Source organism: Hemibagrus wyckioides, linkage group LG05 (genome assembly GCF_019097595.1).
Source record: "Hemibagrus wyckioides isolate EC202008001 linkage group LG05, SWU_Hwy_1.0, whole genome shotgun sequence".
NCBI classification, from domain to species: Eukaryota; Metazoa; Chordata; class Actinopteri; order Siluriformes; family Bagridae; genus Hemibagrus; species Hemibagrus wyckioides.
Window position 1 is genome coordinate 18,059,045 of NC_080714.1, and position 22,232 is coordinate 18,081,276.

Consider the following 22,232-nt stretch of genomic DNA (forward strand, 5'->3'; position numbering starts at 1 on the left):
TGTGTGTTCTTCTCTTCTCCTCATCTTGTCTTTCATCTCCAGTAGTGCTGTTTGGGCAGCTGAAGCTCCCTGACTGCTGTTTCCTCCTGTTCCCTGTGTCCCCACCCTGAAAACATGCTCCCACCACCCTCTTCCTCAGCCCCAAGCATGGACACTCAACTCTTTTCTATATATAAACCTGACACAGGCCAACTGCACCCAAATGCTCTACGCTTCTCTAATTTCTCCTTGCTTGGTGTACTTTTCCAAGCAGGGGCCAGGGCCAAGGAGTGAGGAGAGGCCTGTCCAGTGTGAGAGGGAGAGCTGGAACAGGACAGAGGGTAGAGGAGGTGGAGGGATTGTGAAGGTCTCACATGGACATCTAAGAGACCGAAGGATTGTAAAGTTGGGGTTTTTGTAACTGGCTTTTTAACTACTAGGTATTTTACTTTGGATTCCAAAATGGATTCGGGTGGAGGGCCAGCCCTGGCCTCGTTCATCATGAACGAAGAGGAGCTGAAGAGGAAGCAGCGGGAGAAGCTAAAGAAACTGCAGGCCACTGGAGGAAACCCCCGGCCTGCTCGCTCCCTCTTCTTTTTCACTCTCAAAAACCCCTTCCGCAAGACCTGCATTAACATTGTGGAGTGGAAGTATCCTTCAAACACATATGCACATACATACCATGCTTATACAGATGAATATCCTATAGTAGTAGTATCCAGGTTGTTTTACCACTGCTACCAGGATTAAAGAACACAGCCAGAGAATCATTTATTTATCTAAAGTGGATCTATGACCGACTTGTTGTCTATACCTGCAGTGATGAGAACAGGTGGGGCTTTTTTTCTCTTAAGTATTGTAATTCATTAACATGCTGAGTGAAGGTGTTAAGCCTTCTATGTGACTTCTTTATGGTCAAGTGGAAATATTAGCTCAGGTCTTAACACTATTTAAAATGTTCAGCCCTACCTAGTAAGAGACTGTTAAATTTGATCATTAGAGCCTTTATTTGTGTGGTAAGTGATCAGATGACTAATATGATAATGTTATTATAGATATTATAGATAATGTATTATTTTTCACTCTCTTGTATTTGTGGTGATGCATACAGTAGATGACATACAGACATGTTTAATCAGTGATAAGTGCATTTAAATGGTTTGACAATATTCTGGGTACATGCAGCTGTTGTCTGAGATCACTTGCCCTGGACATGATGCTGAGCTGGCAGGGAAATTCTGATGTGCTGCGGTCTGCTGGCAGGAATGCGCACACACACACACACACACACACACACAGCACAACAGTGTGTGTCTCTCTCTCTCTCTCTCTTCCTCTCACCATGCCATACTGAGTTGTACATTGCTGTATGGTGGACCGATGAACAGTGTTGTGGAAAGAGTTTCAAGGGTTCAAACTAAACCGTTTAAACAGTGCAGATAACAATCCTAATATAGCCACTGCAATGACAAACGATTCAAAGAAAAGTTGAAGTTCCTCTTTGAAGTCATCAGCCTCAAACCATTAATAGTTCAATCCTTTTTTTAATTGAATATACATGTAATATTCACATGACCGCTGGTTTGAAAGAGCTTTAGATTCCTCTCTCCTTTATTTAATGCTGGAAGCCCTCAAAATCTGATGGCCAGCAAGTCAGAATTTAAAATGTGTTTAGGTGAATTGGCTAGGGAAAAAAATATGAAAAATATGAAACATAAAATAAGAATGTCTGTCACTGTTGTAGCTTTTGATGTACTGTTTATATTTTTTGGGCAATACATACAGTGTACAAAACAATGATAAAATCAAAGTATAGGTGTGTTTTTCTTCTGTGCACTAATTAGGTTCACGATAATGACATATTTAATATGTTAGCTTATAATTCCAGATAGATAGATAGATAGATAGATAGATAGATAGATAGATAGATAGATAGATAGATAGATAGATAGATAGATAGATAGATACTTTATTCATCCCAATGGGAAATTTACAACTAATGGGAAATTTCCAGTAAGAAATAAAACAAACAATAGATGCTAAATCTGCCTTGTCTGGTTGTCTACATTTGAGGAAGGTGGAAAGGTGTGGAATAAAAGGGAAGCAGTAAATGCTCCTATGATGTAAATCTAGAATCTTCATAAGTCCTGCATATTTAAGAATTCTCTGTACATTTGGTTCCAAATTTTACCCAGGTTTCTTTTCGTTAGCTCAGCTGTTTGTTCTGCCATATAGTTATTGTTTATCATGCTTGGCCAGTATTTTCCTGAACAGTCTTCGCCAGGCCCTTTGAGATCATCATTCTACTCACTATCTTTGCTAACTGTGTGGCCCTGGCTGTGTTTCTCCCAATGCCAGAAGAAGACACCAACAGCACCAACACCACCTTGGTGAGTAACAGCTCCAGATGTTGGCTAAAACAATAGGAGCCCAAAAGTCAATCATAGTAGGCTGAATTATTACATTATTTTTGTTATTAATTGAATTTATTCCTGTATATAACTTGTGCAATTTGGCTTAAAATCCAAATGGTACACTTGTTGCAAACCAAATGATCTAAACTAGTGTACACTTTTGTTTTAAAAGCATAGAATTAAAGAAAGAAAGAAAGAAAGAAAGAAAGAAAGAAGGAAGGAAGGAAGGAAAGAAAGAAAGAAAGAAAGAAAGAAAGAAAGAAAGAAAGAAAGAAAGAAAGAAAGAAAGAAAGAAAGAAAGAAAGAAAGAAAGAAAGAAAGAAAGAAAGAAAGAAAGAAAGAAAGAAAGAAAGAAAGAAAGAAAGAAAGAAAGAAAACATTTTCCTTCCAGGGCAGGGGTCTTTAAAGAAAAGGTGTGAAGTTCCATCATCAAATTCAACTTAGTAAGTGACTAATATAGCTGAATAGTGACAGCAGTTACCATTTCATGCTTACACATTAGTGAGTAGCTCATGGCTATAAATAAGACACTTTGAAGTGTCTTATTTATGTCTGAAGTGTCTGAAGATCAATTTTTCTTTCATACCAGTGTTTCACGTCACCACTTTTGACTAGTGCTGTGGATTCTGGAGACCATGATTAAAAGTCCTGGAGTTGCTGCACGATGCTAGTTTTTATTTTGTTTTTTTTCCCCCATACTTTGATCAGTTCTGCTGCAGTATTTATTTGAGTGCTGGGTTCAGGCCACTAAAATTCTTTGCTTAGTTCATATCCAGAAGTTCTGTCTCCATTTTGAACCATGAACCATTCAAAGAATACTGAAGGTAGTTAGCCAATTGTGACACTTCTGAATGTCTTTACTTTCGGTCATTTAGATGAATATGATCATATAACTTCTTAAAATTCAATTCAAATTAATAATGATTCAGGCGTTAACCACCTCATATATCTGGGTTTGGCTGTTGCTTGTGTGACCCACTTATTATATGTGAGTCTCTAAAAAGCTTTGACTGAAACTAAAGCTCAGTGACTGGCGTTGGTACTGTTTTTTATCCTCGACTTTATATTTAGACCCTGGGTCAGGACTAGCAGTTATTACAAACCTGAGGCTTTGCAATCCACAGGAATGAGTGTGAGGTTTAAAGATACATGCAAACATCTAGGGGGAGTATTTTTGTATGATGTTCCAAACTCAGTTAATTGCTCATACAGAGCCACTTGACAGAGCCTTATTATATAATATGCTTTTATGTCCATAGCTATTTCATTTTTTATTTGTGTTAATCCTTTCATGCAGAGCATCCGTACTTGGATGTCAGTTAAGGTAAACTAAGACCTTAGGAAAATGTACGATGTAAATTTTCTCCTCATCACTCAAAAGTCTCTAGACTCTTTGTCATATTTAATGCAGCATGCCTTTTTATTTTTATTTTTGCGATTATTACCCTTGAAATCAGCTATCATGCAATCTCTGTGCAAATTATTTACATAATAAGAATATTGCTATATTTTGTTCTAATATTTTCTATTATTTTGATCTTCCAAATATTTTACTCCTGAATGTTCACAGTTTTTTTTTATAACCACAAAGGAATATTTTTTGTTTAATTTATTGTATAATATTTTATCATTTTTATTACTCATACTATTTCTACACATGAACAATCCATTTACTTTTTAACGTGTGATATTTAGAACATTTAGTCTAAATTCAAATGACGTTCATATGATGAATGTTAATGTTAACAGGAATATAACAATAATAAAAAAAAAAAAATACATAAGAAAGCATTTCCAGCTTCTAATCAACAAAATTCAATACACCCAGGCACACTTTTAAATATCTGAGTCAGATCTGTTTGCGAATTGAGTATGCTCAGTCATATTCTCAGATCTCTAATAGTATGTTACTTAATAGAGTGTTGTATTTCAAATGACTCTAATGTGGGTTATGATTCCTACAGCTGCTGACTATTTACCCCCAGCTCTGACATTAAATTGTAGCCATTCCTCAGATGTACATAATGAAATTCAAGCTAAGAGCTGGCTGTTGATGGCTCTGCCCATATCAGGTCTCTAAACACATGTAGCTTGGCTGAATTTCTGTAGCGAAAGTTCTCAAATGTCCTGGAGTAGCATTATGACTAGTTTTTAACAACTGATATGTCAGAAGTGAATTACTGTAGCTTGGGAAATGTTTCCTTGCGTCTAATCTGAGAATATTGGCAATTTGAAATGATTTATTTATGATTAGGATTTTAAACTCCATGCAGTACAGTATTTAGACCTTTTCCTGGAAATTGAATTGATATAACCCTGTTTTAGCGTAGTTGTATTTAAAGACGGATTAAGACATTAAAAATACCTCTGTGAATGGTGGTGGTGGCTCAATGGTTAAGGCTCTGGGTCGTTGACTGGAAGATTGGTGGTTCAAGCCCCAGCACCACCAAGTTGCTGCTGTTGGGCCCTTGAGCAAGGCCCTTAACCCTCTCTGCTCCAGGAGTGCTATATCATGGCTGACCCTATGCTCTGACCCCAACCTCCAAGGCTGGGATGTGTGAAGGAAGAATTTCTCTGTGCTGTAATGTATATGTGACAAAGTCTATTCTATTTTCTATTTCTACTTGAATGGAAATTGACATTTCTTTGTATGTGTCACAAGCTCCCATGTGGTCCCATGTTGTTTGTACCTGCATGAGCTCTGTGTAATTTCTATGTAAAATAAATAGGAGCTGCTGACTGTAAATGACTGTAAATGCTGACTGTAAATGAATTCCCCTGCAGCAACTGTTTGCAGATCACAACAGCGTAGAACAGAGGAGCATTAGTCTTTAAATCGCCAGTGTTTAAGGAACAGTCACTATATGATTGGTGTTACCAGTGTTAGAGTGTAAACAAGCAGTCCGTGACCACCTTACAAGGCTCTGTCCTCTCAGAGTTTGCCTCGTCTTTACCATAGTATCAGAACAACAGCAAAAAAACATACTGTATCTCTATCTGTTCCACGAGAAGTGCAACTCCAATCTGTACCACTAATGTTATTATCTGCTCATTCCTTATAGTTATTCAAATTAAACATATTTTGCATTGGTTATTGGTGGTGCACACACATGACAAGATCTGAGAATAAACTAATAAAACAATGATGCACACTGCACACACTCAATGTGGTTTATGCTAAAACACCTCACTTCCATTCAAGTACAGATTAGGCTTCTTTCAGTATTGCAAATACATCTGATGTGTTATTTAAAATGGAATTGTCATCTGACAAGCCTATATGCTGTTTTGCAGGAGAGCCTGGAGGGTATATTTCTGGTCATTTTCACTCTGGAGTGTTTTCTGAAGATAATAGCGTATGGGCTTTTATTTCATGAAGGTGCATATTTACGGAACTGTTGGAACATACTGGATTTTGTCATCGTGTTCATGGGGTGAGATGAATCCAGCCACTTAAAACAATGCTTACAAACAGTTTGATGACCTATAATTTTATCATAATTGTGCTGTTTTAGTGCATGTAATTATTGATCCTTGTGTGGAAACTGTAGAATCATTGCATGAACTTTTCTAGCTCTTGCGATCTTTTGCTACAGTTTATCATATAATAATATAATCTTTTAACTGTTTTCAGGCTCTTTACCCTGGCAGTTGACATCATAGCCGGAGAGTCCGCAGAGAAAGGAGGAGGGTTCGATATGAAAGCTCTCCGAGCCTTTCGTGTCCTCCGACCACTTCGTCTAGTCTCGGGAGTTCCCAGTAAGAACTTCCCACATTCACATTACCATGCTGCTCCATTTTAAACCGACTGTGGAGTCATTTGTTTCAACTTGTTGCTCCTCTACAGGCTTGCAGGTGGTTATGAACTCTGTTTTGAAAGCTATGCTGCCTCTATTCCATGTCGCTCTGCTTGTCTTCTTCTTGGTCACCCTTTATGCTATTATGGGGTTGGAGCTGTTTAAATGCAAGATGCACAAGACTTGCTACTACAAAGGCACAGGTAGAGCCAATATCTTTCTATTGCTGTCTTCTGTTGCTTAGATTAATTACCCTGATGGCAGTACTGTACATGAAGGGTTTTTTTGCATATATAACAACCTATGAATATTTGACAGCATGCTAAAATGCATTCATAAGAAATGATATACTTTGTAGTAGTTATTTGGCATTACAGTTTATAGCAATGTTTATAAAGCATTTCTAATCTGTTAATAGTAGGCATTAGAAGAGGTGTTAATAAAACATTTATCAGAAAGTAATTTAGCCCCAGTTTGGAAGTAAGATATGATACTGTCAGAGAATTTAAGACAAAATATCAGAATACATATCATAACATTAGCATTACACAGATGAGGGCTCATTTTTGTTGCTGTTGGTGTTATAATGCATTATGAACAATACTTGTACTAGTAATCTTAGTCTATGACCCAGTAAACCATTATCAGGATGTATTTATTGATTGCACTTCTGTAAGTTGCTCTGAATTACAAAATCTGCCAAATGGCATAAATGTAAATGTAAATATTCAAATACAAATATAGCTATACATTATAGTGCAATTTCTTTTAATTTAATTTCATTTTAATTATTCAATTTTAATACATTGTGAATACATTTTAACATAATATGAAAGGATGTATAAATTAATAGAAATATGACTTTTATAGAAAGTGTTACTATACTGATTAATAACTATCAATCCTCTGTAATAATCTTTAATAATCATTTGTTTTTATAGTATATAATAGTATTTTTTTCAGTCTGAATTAACATTAAGCATTTTTATGATGGTTTATCTTATCTCATGTCACAGACATTATTGCCTTAAGGGAGAATGAAGTGGCATCGCCTTGTGCCCAGGCTGGAAACGGACGTCGCTGTACCATCAACGGCACAGAATGCAGGGCTGGATGGCCAGGACCCAACTGGGGCATCACCCATTTTGATAATTTTGGCTTTGCCATGCTCACAGTGTTCCAGTGTATTTCAATGGAGAGCTGGACTAATGTGCTTTACTGGGTAATTGTAGATGCTTCATCAATATCTCTTTTTTAAAATCTTTAGAATAACCATAATTTCTGTTAATGTAATGGTTTAAATGTAAAACACAGCTTGTGTTGTCCTTCAGGTTAATGATGCTGTTGGTAACGAATGGCCATTTGTCTACTTTGTGACTATGATTCTACTTGGCTCTTTTTTTGTCCTCAACCTGGTTCTTGGTGTCCTCAGCGGGTAACTGATAATCCACTTTATTTGATAGAAGCTTTTACACCACCCTACCCCCCCTACAGCTGCATGCAATATGCTTCCAATTCTGATAAGCCAGATTTCTATAATAGATTTTCTTTTATGTAGTGCACAATCTATAAGTCTGACTGTATGTATAGTGAATCAAGTTCAAGTTTAATTGCTTACACATTGTATTATTGCTTAGGGTCATATACAGTGTGTTTTGTTTAATTCATGTACTCTCATCTTCCTTGTAGGGAGTTTAGTAAGGAGAGAGAGAAATGTAGGTCCAGAGGGGAGTACCAAAAGTTACGAGAGAGAGAGCAGATGGATGAAGATCTGAAAGGTTACATGGAATGGATTACACATGCTGAAATTCTGGATGCTGATCAAGAAGGATTAGGTACTCAGAATATATATTTATTAGAACTTATAGGTGCTGATTTTCCTCAAATCTGGGTTTCCATTGCACTGCATTCATTTATATTTGTGTCTGTTCATCATTTTGCTCCTGACAAGTAGCCATTAACAAGGCAACTTGCGTTAGTTTATGATCATGTTCCTTGTGTCAACAGGTCTTCTTCCTCTGAAGGACAGTGGCTCAGAGACAGACAGCCTGTATAAAGCAGAGGGTTTAAGCCGTGTAGTGTATTACTTGTAAGTATGCTGTAAGAAGCTTTTCTTCTTCTTCTTCTTCTTCTTCTTTTTCTTCTTCTTCTTCTTCTTCTTCTTCTTCTTCTTCTTCTTCTTCTTCTTATTATTATTATTATTATTATTAATACTTTCACAATCTGACTCCTAGCCGCCTTGCTCGTCGCTATCACCGTGCCTTACGGAGGAAGTGTACTATCTGGGTGAAGTCCAAAGTGTTTTACTGGCTGGTGATCCTGGTCGTGCTTCTCAACACACTTGCCATTGCCTCAGAACATCACCCCCAGTCTGAATGGATGACCCAGTTTCAAGGTCTGTCCTGGACTGCCAAATGTTTTTTTGTGGGAAGCCAAATATCTGATGGAATCTAGCATTTGTTTTCCCTGTTTTTGTTTCTGTAGATAACACCAACAAATTCCTGCTCACCTGTTTCGCAATCGAGATGGTGATGAAGATGTACGCCTTTGGCCTGCGAATGTATTTCATGTCAATCTTTAACCGCTTCGACTGTTTTGTTGTTACTGTGGGCGTACTGGAGATCATCCTGGTGTCAGCCAATGTGATGACTTCACTGGGTATCTCTGTGATGAGGTGTATTCGACTCCTACGTCTGATGAAGGTTACAAAGTGAGTCAACTGAGGACACTAGAAGATTTAAATAACACTAAAAAAAAACCTTGACACAATAACAAATTCTTCTGAGACAAAGTTGTTACAAAACATTCACCTGAATATAAGATTTTGTAGGGAAATTCATAAATAAGGTTACCACTGTTTTTTGCCTCTCAGGTACTGGACATCCTTGAGCAGTCTTGTGGCTTCTCTGATCAACTCAATCCGTTCCATCGCCTCCCTACTCCTCCTGCTCTTCCTCTTTATTGTAATCTTTTCTCTCCTGGGAATGCAAGTGTTTGGAGGCAAATTCAACTTCCCTGACAGGCCCTTGCAGCGCAGCAACTTCGACAACTTCCCACAGGCTCTAATTAGTGTCTTCCAGGTGCACACTTTATTATTATTATTTTTTCAATACTTAATAATACTTAATGATAACAGAGTATATAATAATAAACTTACTTTTATAGAGCACAGATGTAGCTAAAAATGGTGTAAAATGGAGTAAAAAATGTATGCAGAGTAAATGAAATCTATATATAATAGAATGAAATGCAATATATAATATATAAATAATAATAAAATAATTAAGAATAATTTTATTATTATATTAAAAAATATTAAAAGAGTATTATGATAATGAAGTAAAATTAAATGGAAAAAAAAACCCCAAAACAAAACTAAGAAAATACTTTCAAGTAAATATCAATTAAAGAATACTTTCTAGTAATAGATCAAATCCTAATTGATCTTGTTTTTCCCAGGTCCTGACTGGGGAAGAATGGGATTCCATCATGTATAATGGAATCATGGCTCATGGAGGACCAACTTTCCCAGGAATTCTCGTCTGCATCTATTTCATCATCCTGTATGTCTGTGGAAACTGTATCCTTCTGAAATTCAGAATCGAATGTTAGATCTGTCGTGTACGTGTGAAACTCCACTAGAAATGGCAGCACTGAAAATCTAAAAGCCTTGTTTTCCTAAGCGGTGGTTAGTCATCCTCTTGAATGTGTTCTTGGCCATTGCTGTTGATAACCTCGGTGAAGCTGAAAGCCTTTCATCAGCACAAAAAGAAAGGGAGGAGGAGAAAGCTCGAAAGAAACTCATGAGGTACACATGCTCAATTAATTACTCCTGAAGCTTAAGACAATCTGCCACATTTCATGCAAGTTCTGTAGAATTTTCGGATTTCTTCCATCAGAGAATCCCATTCACAGAAGGGCGACGAAGAAAAAGCTCTGGTGGTCAAGAGCAAACATAAGGCTGAAGGCATGCCTACAACAGCAAAGGTATTAACACCTGATAATATACTGCTCTGTTATAGTTTCCTTACAGTGAAATACTATATACACTGTATATGTATATTTATGATTTTCCTCAACTTATTGATCAAGTCAAGGATAAGAATATTATAGGGTCAAGTCAAGGATAAGAATATTATAGGGTCAAGTCAAGGATAAGAATATTATAGGGTCAAGTCAAGGATATGAATAATATAGGAATATTATAGGGTATGTGATTGAATGTTCTTCTATGCTTTGGCCATTATGCAGACAGATGTCAAAAGAAAAAACAACATAAATGATTTTAAAAAGGTATTCGGCCACTGCATACAAGATATTATATCCCAAAAATATTCCTTCAGTTGGTGTATTCATGATAGTGGTGGAGAGTAATCTAACACGTTGGTCCAACATCCCCTTAAATGTTCAATGCTGAGATTTGGACACTTTGAGGGTCATAACATATGATTTACTAAACAAACCACTCAGCAAACCCTCATGCCTTGGTGATGGGGTCATCCTGGAAGAGGCCACTCTCATCAGGATAGAAATACTTCATCATAGGATAATGGACAGTGTTGCTTCCCTCTAAAGGAACAAGTGGACCTAATACATATCAGCAAATCCCACTATCTGGTGTCCTCCAAAGGAGGATGGTTTAACTTTTGTGTCTGGCTTTTCTTAAGGTTTCTTCCTCATGTTTTCTCAGAGACTTTTTTCCTTTGCACAATATCTAAATCCACAAATGAATTTCTTTTAAGCTGCTTTGTGACATGCCTAAAGGCTCTATACAAATAAAGTTTTTTGAATGGAATTTAAAATGACCACAAAGTCATTAATTAGTTAATAAATTCATATGGATTCATATCCATCTGTAGATGATCTCATTAACTATATTGTCATCTTCCTAATTTTTGGCCATGTTTGGTTCTTTTAGCTTAAAGTGGATGAATTTGAATCAAATGTAAAAGAAGTGAAGGACCCGTTTCCTCCTGCTGATTTTCCAGGTAACCCACACAAACACTAAAACTCTTTCCTGGCTTATGCTTGGGCTCTAAATTAGGATCGGTATATTTGCAAGGATAGCAGCACTATTATAGGTCATGCTAAATACTAACCACATGCTCCTCTGGTCATTTATGGGGCGCTGTTAAAAATAATGAACTATACATAAACAGGGTGCTGCTTTCTAAAATTCAGCAGTTTTCAGTTTCTTGTGGGAATTGTTGACTTTGCTTTGATATCTGTTAGGTGACAATATCTAAAGGGTTCATTCTAGAAGTGAGTTTGGTTTTGTTGAGCTGAACTGAGAACTAAGAGGACAATGTTTTTATTTCTCTCCCACAAACCATCTTTATTGCTCAGGTGATGACGAGGAGGAAGAGCCTGAGATCCCACCCAGTCCAAGACCCAGACCTATGGCTGATCTTCAGCTTAAAGAGACAGTGGTTCCCATGCCCGAAGCCAGCTCCTTCTTCATCTTCAGCCCACAGAACAAGTAAATTGTTTATATCGAAGATAGTCAGGTAGAGTTTGACATATTTAACACCTGTATTGACTCTAATTTAGAATTTTCTCTCTTAAAAACTATTTACTGACAGGTTCCGCAAGCTGTGCCACAGAGCTATCAACGCAACCCCCTTCACAAACTTCATCCTTCTCCTCATCCTCCTCAGCAGCATTTCTCTGGCTGCTGAAGATCCTATTGACCCCAAATCCTTCAGAAACAAGGTGCCAACAAACAAAAAAAGCTTCACGTACTGCATTATTATCTGCACAATAACATTGCATTATAATTGCTAAATATAAGGCAAATCCATGAGTACTGAATACATCCGACTATTTTATAGATCTTGGCTTATGCTGATATTGTCTTTACAACGATCTTCACCATTGAGATTGTCCTTAAGGTATGTTACTTTTACTGATGAGTTATTCAAATTTGAGAAGTACTTTCATGAATGCAGAGTTACTCCCTGACATATATGCGGCAATGAATTTGTGTGTCTTGAATGTCATGATTTAGATGACTGTGTATGGTGCCTTCCTGCACAAGGGATCCTTCTGCAGAAATTCCTTCAACATTCTGGATCTCATTGTTGTTGTGGTTTCTCTCATGTCTATGGGGATGGAGTAAGTTATATATATAAGTATAATAATAATAATAATAATTGGTGTATATAGTGTGGCCCATGCTGAACAGATGATGCATACACAGGGCACTTTGTTGGATCATTCTGAAGTGATGTAAGTGAGGGACTTTTACTTACTTTAAAGGTTCATTCGAAAACAATCATTTCTGAAGGAAGCATCAATATGGACACATTCCTGAGATTAATTTTGAACATTGTAACTGTCTAGTTAAGTTTCTGTGTTTTAAAGTTCTGTATAGATAGATAGATTATTTTGTAGTTGCTTAACTGAAGATTTCATTATGTATATATTTATATATTTATAGCATTGATTGAAAATGCATTATGATGCACAGCAGGTTTTATATGTGCATGTAATGCCTGTTTGTCTAGTATCTTGTGTTGAGTTTGTGGATTTTTCTTTCTGTACAGGTCCAGTGCCATCTCTGTGGTGAAGATTCTCAGGGTGTTGAGAGTTCTGAGGCCTCTAAGGGCCATCAACAGAGCCAAAGGATTAAAGGTATGTAGATCATGAAATAAGGTAGATTCTATAAAACTATCTTTTATGCTTTATATACAGTCTTCATATATGTTATATATCTGGAGTTCATTCAGCTTTGGATATGTGATTAAAATCTGCATTCATTTTGTAGCATGTGGTGCAGTGTGTGTTTGTGGCCATCAAAACCATCGGCAACATTATTTTGGTCACCATGCTCTTAAACTTCATGTTCGCTTGCATTGGAGTCCAGCTCTTTAAGGTGAGATGAAAATACAACCCTCCTTGTTAGATAGTCCCTTGCATGTATGGAAATGAATCGTTAGTAATTGTGATGTTTATTTTTCATTAGGGCAAATTCTACTCTTGTACAGATCCACTGAAAATGACTGAGCTGGACTGTCAGTGAGTACATTGGTCTTTTTTTCGTGATATTTTACTTGTCTGCTATTGAGGTTCCTTTTTAGCAAGGTGTACTATTGTAGTTCTTTAAAGTTCTTCTAAAGATTCCAAACAATGTGGTTCTTTTTCTGTTGACAGTGGTTTTCTTTGTTGTTATCAGGGGAAGTTATGTGCATCATGTGCAGAACACTCTCCACGATATAGAGGTCCGTCGGCGAGAGTGGGTCAACAATGACTTTAACTTTGATAACGTACTGAAAGGCATGCTCACTCTCTACACTGTCTCCACCTTTGAAGGCTGGCCAGAGTGAGTATGCATGAGACATGGACTCTATAGTCAGCAGTTCTGTTGTTCAGAAAACGTATGCTAAACTCATCCGTTTGCCATTTTCAGTGCTTCTGTTTTGATGTATTAAGGACACATGATTTATTTTCTTTTTTGCCACTTCTGTTCAACAGGTTGCTTTATACAGCTATAGACTCAGATGCCGAAGACAAGGGCCCAATTTATAACAACCGTGTGAACATTTCCATCTTCTTCATCATTTACATTATTATCATCGCTTTCTTCATGATGAACATTTTTGTCGGCTTTGTCATTGTCACTTTCCGAGAGCAGGGAGAGCAGGAGTACAAGGACTGTGAGCTGGACAAGAACCAGGTAAGCATTTTTTATGTTTTGTGGGGGACTGAAACATGATTTAATGACTACAATTTACTCTCAGTGAAGTAATGCTTAGCTCTCAGTGTTCCCAAAAGTTAAAGTGGCCAGCGGATGCTTCATTAAAGAGGTCTTAAAGCTTCATGAATGTGCTGTTAGTAAAAAATAAATCATTTATTTATTTATCATTTAATAAAATCATAATAAAATAATAAAATAAAATAATAAAATAAAAATTTAATAAAATAAATCATTTATCATTTAAATATTTATTTATTTTTTATTCAAAAAATAAATCAACAATAAATCTAATCATACCCTTCTTTTATGTAAAGTCAGTCATATACTACATAGTCACACTTTCTTGACATACAGTAAGCCTTACATAAGTGATATAAGGACAATACAACATTTTGGGTGTGCTGATAATAATCAGCTCTGGAGTGGTTACATTTTGCATCACACGAACCCTTTGTTCATATTTTTTCTAAACCGCACACCCCATATTTTTTTCTCCTTATGTAAAAGATGGCTGTTTAAGCATTAGTTCCTATAATCTATAAGGTGTGTATGTTCTTTCCACCATAGCGCCAGTGTGTACAGTATGCGCTGAAAGCTCGGCCCATCCGCTGCTACATCCCTAAGAACCCTTTCCAGTACCAGTTCTGGTACTTGGTGACCTCCTGCTACTTTGAGTACCTCATGTTTTTCCTTATCATACTCAACACGTTGTGTCTGGGAATGCAGGTGTGTGGCTTTCTCTATCATATAAGAACAATTCCAATCTTTGGTCTTTGACTATTAAAGTATTTTACTATTAAATTATTACATTTTATGTCTGAAACTACTGACATTAAATGCTTTCTTTGTCCTGTGATACAGCACTGCAATCAGTCAGACCACATAACCAAACTTTCAGACACTCTAAACGTCATCTTCACAGTCCTTTTCACAATTGAGATGATCGTCAAACTTATAGCTTTCAAAGCAAAGGTAATGTAAACTCCTCCGCAAAAAAAATATTGCAGATATTCCTGACTGAATTTCTCCCTGAGAGAGTTTGTTCATATTCTTGGATACTTTCTGCAGGGTTACTTTGGAGACCCTTGGAACGTGTTTGATTTCCTCATTGTGGTCGGGAGCATCGTAGACGTCGTCCTCAGTCAGGTTGATGTAAGTGCAAGAGCAAAAATGTCTACAACATTGTGCATGTGAAGCAAAAATGCTGTTATAGGTATTGTTAAAATGTACACGTTTACACGTTACTTATACAAGCCAAACAGTCGCATGTGATAAAGGCCAGACAGACATGATACAGGACAGACAGCACATTCAGTCTGTTTATCAGAATGAGTACCAGTGTCGTTTTTTTCTATTTATACTGGTTACACAGTTTAATTCAGCTTTATTCAGATCTCTTCACCATCACTGCATGTCACCTAAGACTTCCAGAGATTCCAAAGATTACAAGCCCTATTCTTTTTGTCTTTGAATGTTACTGTCACCACTGTGTGGTATCATGTTCTTAATCATTTTTCTTAGTTTATATCATTTTTATCCCATCTTCATTCCACTTTTATTCCTCTTTAGGCTGCTTTGGAGTCCAGTGGTGGACTTTACTGCCTCCATGGCTGTGCTGTAAATATCACTCTGCGCTGCATGGGCCTTGCTGTGTGAGCTGGTTTACTGACCCTATTTAATAGCAAACCAATGAACAATATATAAAGTACACAAGCTTGCAGTGGTTAATTGAATGTGTTTTTGCAAAGAACAAAAATGCTCATCTTGGCTTAAAGTAGGATATAAAAAAGTTAAATAAAATAACCCAAAGAGTTAAATCACTGTAATAATATAACACATTTAAAAAATACTGTTTGTGTCTCCCGCACTGGCTGGTAACTTTAAAGGTAGGCAAACTAAACAACGGCCATTATATTTTGCCTGAGTCTTTGCATGTAAAGTGTCTTTATAAAGGTTAGTGATATAAAAATGAAAATAGGGAGGATGGTTTAGTTATTTGTCTGTTTAGTGCTATTAATGTGTACTGTATAGCAATACTCCATTACCCAAGCACTATGAGAATATCCACATGTACTTTATATCTTTTTGATTTTTTTTTTTTCAGGAAACAAACCCAATGCAGGTCATTGCTGTGAGTCCTTTTTGACATTTTAACCTTTTCTGTAATTATACTTGTCGATGATTTCAGAATAGACTCTCTTGACCGTATTCTACATTTCCATGTTTTAACAGTATGAAGAAAATGCTCGAGTCTCAATCACCTTCTTCCGTCTCTTCCGTGTCATGCGTCTGATAAAGCTACTTAACCGCTCTGAGGGCATTCGCAACCTGCTGTGGACCTTCATTAAGTCGTTCCAGGTTCGAAAGACAGATTGTGAAGAGACATGATCAGTGATGGTTTTAAACTCACTGATATGCGTTCAGTCTAGTTTAGAATCAAATAGCACTGATTTTATCTGATTTCCTGCTATCTTACTTGTGTGGTTGTCAGCAAATGGCACTGTATCCAATGTTACTTAGATATTTGGTTGCCAATTTGATTTGATTGGAATATTTTAGGGAATTTTCTAATAATAAGTCAATTGCTTTTGACTTAAACTATTCTTACTAACAGGCTGCATTGTAGACATACAGTATATGGCTCATTCCTGTCATAGTGCAGTTATGAAAACTACTTTTACTTTTCTCCATCAATCTTGTAAATATCCACTAGAAAGAAAGTTGACAGCTTTGAGATCATGTTATTTTAGTGACAACTAGCATTAATAAGGACACTATTGTCAGGATTTAAATCAAGTTAACTCTGTATGCATCATTACACATTTCCAATTGATTTTTAACTTCTCTCTTAACTATGAAACACGATGCTCAAAAATAGACAATAGAAAAATAATAATAATAATCTAAAATAGGATCTGTGTCTTTTTTTCTCCTCTTCAGGCTTTCCCTCACATAGCCCTTATTATAGTGATGCTTTTCTTCATCTATGCTGTCATAGGGATGCAGGTGAGTTTCTCTTCATTTCCTATAGATGCTTCAGTTCTACATCTGTCTCATCTTCTTTATCTGTCTGCCTTTCTTCCCTCCTGTACAGGTATTTGGTAAAATTGCCCTAGTGGACGGCACTGAGATCAATCGTAACAACCACTTCCAGACATTCCCACAAGCCATTCTGCTACTGTTCCGGTGGGTTAGACGTCTACTTGATATTGCTGTGATCCAGCTGTGACAGAATTATTCAGATTGCTTGGGTCTATTACAGATGTGTTACCGGAGAGGGTTGGCACAAAGTCATGCTGGCCTGTATGTCTGGGAAGCTTTGCGATCCGAAATCAGACCACGGTTCAACTCCTGGAGAGGAGTACAGCTGTGGAACTAACTTTGCTGTCTTTTACTTTCTGAGTTTCAACATGTTGTGTGCTTTTCTGGTAAGCATCTTAAAAAATAATGTTTTTTATTTCAGCTCAGAGTAGCAGATTTAAAATTTCCAGTAAACCTCTGAAGTGACTGGTGAACTCAGTTTGCCTGATTGTTTAGCAGTAAATTGATGTCCTCTTTTACAGATTATCAATTTGTTCGTGGCCATCATTATGGACAACTTTGACTACCTTACTCGTGATTGGTCGATCCTTGGTCCACACCATCTGGATGAGTTCAAGAAGATCTGGGCAGAATATGATCCTGAGGCAACGTGAGTGAAATGAATATTTAGTGGATGTTTTATGTGCATTTTATATTTGGGTAATTGCAAGGTTGTCAATCAGTTAACTCTTTCTATTTGAAGGGGGCGAATTAAACATCTGGATGTAGTAACACTTTTACGAAGGATCCAGCCACCACTGGGATTTGGAAAATTCTGCCCTCACCGCTCAGCCTGCAAGGTAAGGCAATTAAAATTGTAATCGTAAAGGTAAATAAAAAACATTCTACAGTATATCTCTAATGATAATTAAAGTAATGCTGTTAGAAGGAAATCCTATGCCCAACTTTTCTTCCAATTTTCCAACTTCTTGATTTCATTTTGTCCTCAGAGATTAATTTCCATGAACATGCCCCTGAACAGCGATGGAACGGTCACCTTCAATGCCACATTGTTTGCTTTAGTCAGAACGGCGTTGAAGATTAAAACGGAAGGTATAAAATGTATTAATCTATAATAATTAATTAATACTGTAATATAACCAATACATTTTGAAGAACTGTCTTATGCACGCTCCTGTGTCTTGTGGCTATCAGGCAACTTTGAGCAGGCTAATGAAGAGTTGCGTGCCATTATTAAGAGCATCTGGAAACGGATCAGTATGAAACTCTTGGATCAGGTCCTTCCGCCTATTGGAGGTAATGAATACCTGTTCAAAGTAAACATTGTGTCCTATTTGTCCTATTTTACCTGCACATCTGCACAGTATGGCTCTGATAGGAGTTCAAGATGCACATTGTAGTAGTCTGTACTGTAGTAGTAGTAGTAGTCAGTCTGTCTGCATTGGGAAGGTCTCATGATGGAGGTCTTTGTGCTTTCTGTTTTAAACTGCTTTTTTGTTAAAAAATAAAAGAAACATTTTTTATAGCTGCTATAACATAAGTGTTAATAGGAACTTCCACAACATTTAGTGTAACTATAATGTTTCATTGAATAATGTATAAAATAATATAATATATGAAATTGTTAGTGTTGGCAAATTGCTGAAGGATATGAAAAAAAATACTTTGCAGTTATAGGAAAATAATCCTAAAAAATAAAATAATGTTTGGGGATGATAATGACCCTCACCTCATTAATGCTTATTTTCCTAAAACTGCATGTCCTAAAGGGTTTTATAATTCCTTACTTAGCTTATATTTTAATGAATTTTAATTCACTGTTCTCAGAATATTTCTATTTACTGCTACCGTTGTTTTATTGATTTAATTTGGCTGTGGACTTTCCTGCCTCTGATTAATCTCTGATATCATTTGATTGGTTGGCTACAGATGATGAGGTCACTGTTGGGAAGTTCTACGCCACTTTCCTGATTCAGGAGTACTTCCGTAAGTTTATGCAGCGCCAGGAAGAGTATTACGGTTACCGGCCTACCAAAAAAGGAACAGCTGAGATTCAGGTAGAACATGTTTGGATAATGTCATGTTATAATATGTCACGAAATCACAACAGTCATCGCATATGTTATTATTTTGACTGATATTTGGACATTACATTGACATTATAAGTTTAATTATCACCTAATCCCAGCTTAATATATTCTGCTTCTTGTCATTAGTGCTCTACAGTGCGCTTAACACAACCCTTTATTTCTCTCAGAACATCCTGGCATTTTATCATCAAATAACACACAATATTATCCTTTCTTGTTCAGGCGGGGCTACGCAGCATTGAGGAGGAGGCAGCCCCCGAGCTCCACAGGGCCATCTCAGGAGACCTTATTGCTGAGGATGAGATGGAGAGAGCCATGGCAGGAGGAGAGGAGGGCATCTACAGGGTAACAATTTTGTCTTATTGAACTATTAAACAATTAAAAACCTAAGGGGCATTGTATTCCATGTAAACTGCTGAGAACTTGGTTTCTTTGCTGCACTATTTATTTAACAGTCTGTAAGGACAATTACACAAATAAAGCATACAACAGAATTAAAAATAAATTCGTCTAGTCATCTTCAGTAAGCGCTTTATGAAGCTTTGTCTGCTTTATATGCCCACGTAGATGTATGTATGTATACAGATACATAGATAACAGAATATTTTATAGTAAATCTTGTAATAAGATGGTGGGTGTTCCTTCTTCAGAGAACTGGGGGTCTGTTTGGGATCAACACAGACCCCTTTTCCTCAGAACCCAGTAGCCCTACAACAGCACAGACCAGCCAACGCCCCCTGCAGTTCTCCGAGAGTCGTCCAGAGGATGTGGAGTCTCCACCTGACTCTTTGTTCCTCCACAACACTGAGTTTTTCCCTGCAACACCAACCAGGACAAACATCACCAACAACAATGCTAACTTTACAGAGGAGTGAGTACTTTAAATATTCCAGCGCTATGTGGTGATTTTTTTTCCTAATAAAAGACATATAATTCAACCCACCTTTTAATGACCAAATTTGACCCCTTAAAGGTCCAGATTGTAATTTGTTTATATTTTTTATTATTCATTTTACAGTACAATATTCAGCTACAACTATTATTGTAGTAAATGTAGTTACAAGAATAAGGAATGGGTTTGAATGTTTCAGAGAGTTAATAGATGTGTTAGAACAGGGAACGTCTAACATAATTGATCCTTCTTCCTAACACTGCATAAATACTTTTCACCAAAAAACCCTAAAGAATGCAACTGTTTAATGACCTGTCGAGCGTTTCTTGTCCTTTCTCTTCCAGTTTTATATTTGAAAGAGAGTCACCATTGCTTTTTAGAACCAGAGATCAGTCCTTTGAAGATATCAGTAAGTATAAAGAAAACATGGATTATAAATAATTCATTAAAATCTCAAATGTACGTTGGACAAGATTGCTGTCTGAATTCTTGCTTGAAGACTCCTTGTTTAAAAAGAACTGTACCCAACAGGAGAAGTCAGTATGCTTCCCAGGGGAGTATCATCATCTTTTAGAGATGCTGAAGGCAGACAGCGGCCAGGTTTTACTGTGAGGACTGACATGACTCAGGTAATCTGCTTCAAAATCCAAAAAACGTGTTCAGTGTAGCTAATATCTGATGGTTGTTTATGTGACAGAGGCAAGTTGGGAAACTTTTATCACTGTGAAAATGCTTTGCCATTTAGGTTCAGTGTTTTACTCTTTACTCTTGCAGTTCCCTTATGATCCTACATACGGTGAAAAGGAATCTTCGTCTGCAACTGACAAACTCATTCAACAGGTAAACTGCAGGCTAATAACCTGTGTATCAGTGTTACCTGGTCAGAAAGAGCAAAAACTAATTTTTGCATTTTTAGGCACTAAGACATGGTGGCCTTGAGACTCTGGCTGAGGACCCCAAGTTTGTTTCTGTGACTAAGAATGAGATGGCAGAAGCCATGAATATCAGCGTGGGCGACATGGAAGGAGCTGCTCGAGAACTTCTGAATGAAAAGGGTGGAAAAGTGGTGAAACGTAAACGACGTCCCATTCCAGTTCCACCCAGCACCAAACCTGCCGACTCAAACAAGGCCACCACTGCAGTGTAGGCTGTTATGATCTGTCAACTTTTTTTTCATAATTATCCTGTTCAGGATACAACGGCACTTCACAAGCCTTATCCTGAAAAGTCAAATCCACTCGTTTCACATCCTCACATGCTAAACAAAACTAATTAAATATCTTTAACAGGCAAAGAAAACCATGTGAGTGCAGTGTTGCCTAGGTGAAATGTGGCTTTGCGTTCATTTGCTCCTTTATACAAAACGTGGGTTTTTCTTTTCCTTGGACAAAAAGTGTGAGGACTGAAGACAGACAAATTCGTATTTATTTCATTATTGTGAGCAAGATGAGTTCACTCGTTTGCACTCGTTTCAGAAAAGGCTTTTACATTTACACATTTAAATTCAATCATTTTATTTCAGAGAATAATCTGTGACAAGGATATTTTCCTGGTTAAAACAAATCAGCAGGAGTTATGAATGATAATACTATATAAAAAGGATTTAAGTTGAGACTTAAAAAAAGGGAACTGTGCAAAAGTCATCTATGAGATTTAGTCTGTGAAATAAAAAATAATCAATATGTTTTCTGAAATGTAAAATCACAGTAGAAAGCAGAAATCAATCATAACAGGTGAATTTTTGTACGATTTTGTTATACAAATTGACTGAATTTTGACACGGTTCTTCTACAGGCCTTCTTTCACTTTCTTTTCACTTTCTGCCTGCGGGTCAAATCCCAGACAGTATTTCTGATGTTTTTATTTGCGAGATCTCTTTCTTTATGTGTTATTTTCTTTAATGACATATACAGGATAAATTTGTCTGTAAAAATGAAAGGAAAATGTAATGAAATGTAAATGTAATGAAAGTATGGCACTTTAATACATTACACTTCAAGATCTGAGTATAAATGTCTATTGAAATATGAACGTTTGAGGGGCTAATACTTTTGTACAGTACTGTGGCTTAATATACTGCTCCAGTAAGGAGCAACATGGAAAGACAAAATGAAACGGTGACTTAACTACATGCAAGTGCATGAGAATCATTTCGCTGAAGGTTCTGCTGGTGTTAGCTGGTGTGTCAGAACTCCAGTGGTCAGTGAAACGCTGGATTTACTCATGATTAAATTACTGCAGCAACCACGTGCACTCTAAGTACATTTTATTTTACGGCAGTAAGAAAAAAAAAAATTTCCTTTTGAGAGACCAGACACTCTT

General features: G+C 36.9%; 1 protein-coding gene across 1 annotated transcript; it reads left to right on the forward strand.

Moving 5' to 3' along the window:
- The first annotated feature begins 271 nt into the window (after window positions 1–271).
- Window positions 272–21,499, forward strand: cacna1sb (calcium channel, voltage-dependent, L type, alpha 1S subunit, b). The gene is made up of 45 exons (XM_058388971.1): window positions 272–629; window positions 2,264–2,369; window positions 5,688–5,827; window positions 6,028–6,152; window positions 6,241–6,393; window positions 7,207–7,412; window positions 7,522–7,625; window positions 7,880–8,025; window positions 8,198–8,279; window positions 8,425–8,585; window positions 8,675–8,900; window positions 9,063–9,270; window positions 9,650–9,770; window positions 9,884–9,998; window positions 10,090–10,177; window positions 11,109–11,178; window positions 11,537–11,669; window positions 11,773–11,902; window positions 12,022–12,081; window positions 12,198–12,304; window positions 12,736–12,823; window positions 12,957–13,064; window positions 13,155–13,207; window positions 13,365–13,511; window positions 13,664–13,865; window positions 14,454–14,612; window positions 14,748–14,858; window positions 14,955–15,038; window positions 15,456–15,503; window positions 15,991–16,017; window positions 16,119–16,244; window positions 16,827–16,892; window positions 16,981–17,072; window positions 17,149–17,314; window positions 17,450–17,577; window positions 17,671–17,767; window positions 17,918–18,020; window positions 18,123–18,224; window positions 18,858–18,985; window positions 19,241–19,363; window positions 19,669–19,889; window positions 20,255–20,319; window positions 20,442–20,539; window positions 20,685–20,750; window positions 20,827–21,499. The coding sequence occupies exons 1-45, from the start codon at window positions 442–444 to the stop codon at window positions 21,055–21,057; spliced, it is 5,508 nt and encodes a 1,835-aa protein (XP_058244954.1). The 5' UTR covers window positions 272–441; the 3' UTR covers window positions 21,058–21,499.
- The last annotated feature ends 733 nt before the right edge of the window (window positions 21,500–22,232 follow it).

What these genes read in the sequence shown, in the direction of transcription:
- cacna1sb (XM_058388971.1), top strand. Translation starts at nt 442, where the DNA reads ATGGATTCGGGTGGAGGGCCAGCCCTGGCCTCGTTCATCATGAACGAA. An exon ending in TCCTCCTGCTGATTTTCCAG is followed by an intron (nt 11,179 to 11,536) that starts GTAACCCACACA and finishes TTTATTGCTCAG; the next exon opens with GTGATGACGAGGAGGAAGAG. An exon ending in GCCATTCTGCTACTGTTCCG is followed by an intron (nt 17,073 to 17,148) that starts GTGGGTTAGACG and finishes GGTCTATTACAG; the next exon opens with ATGTGTTACCGGAGAGGGTT.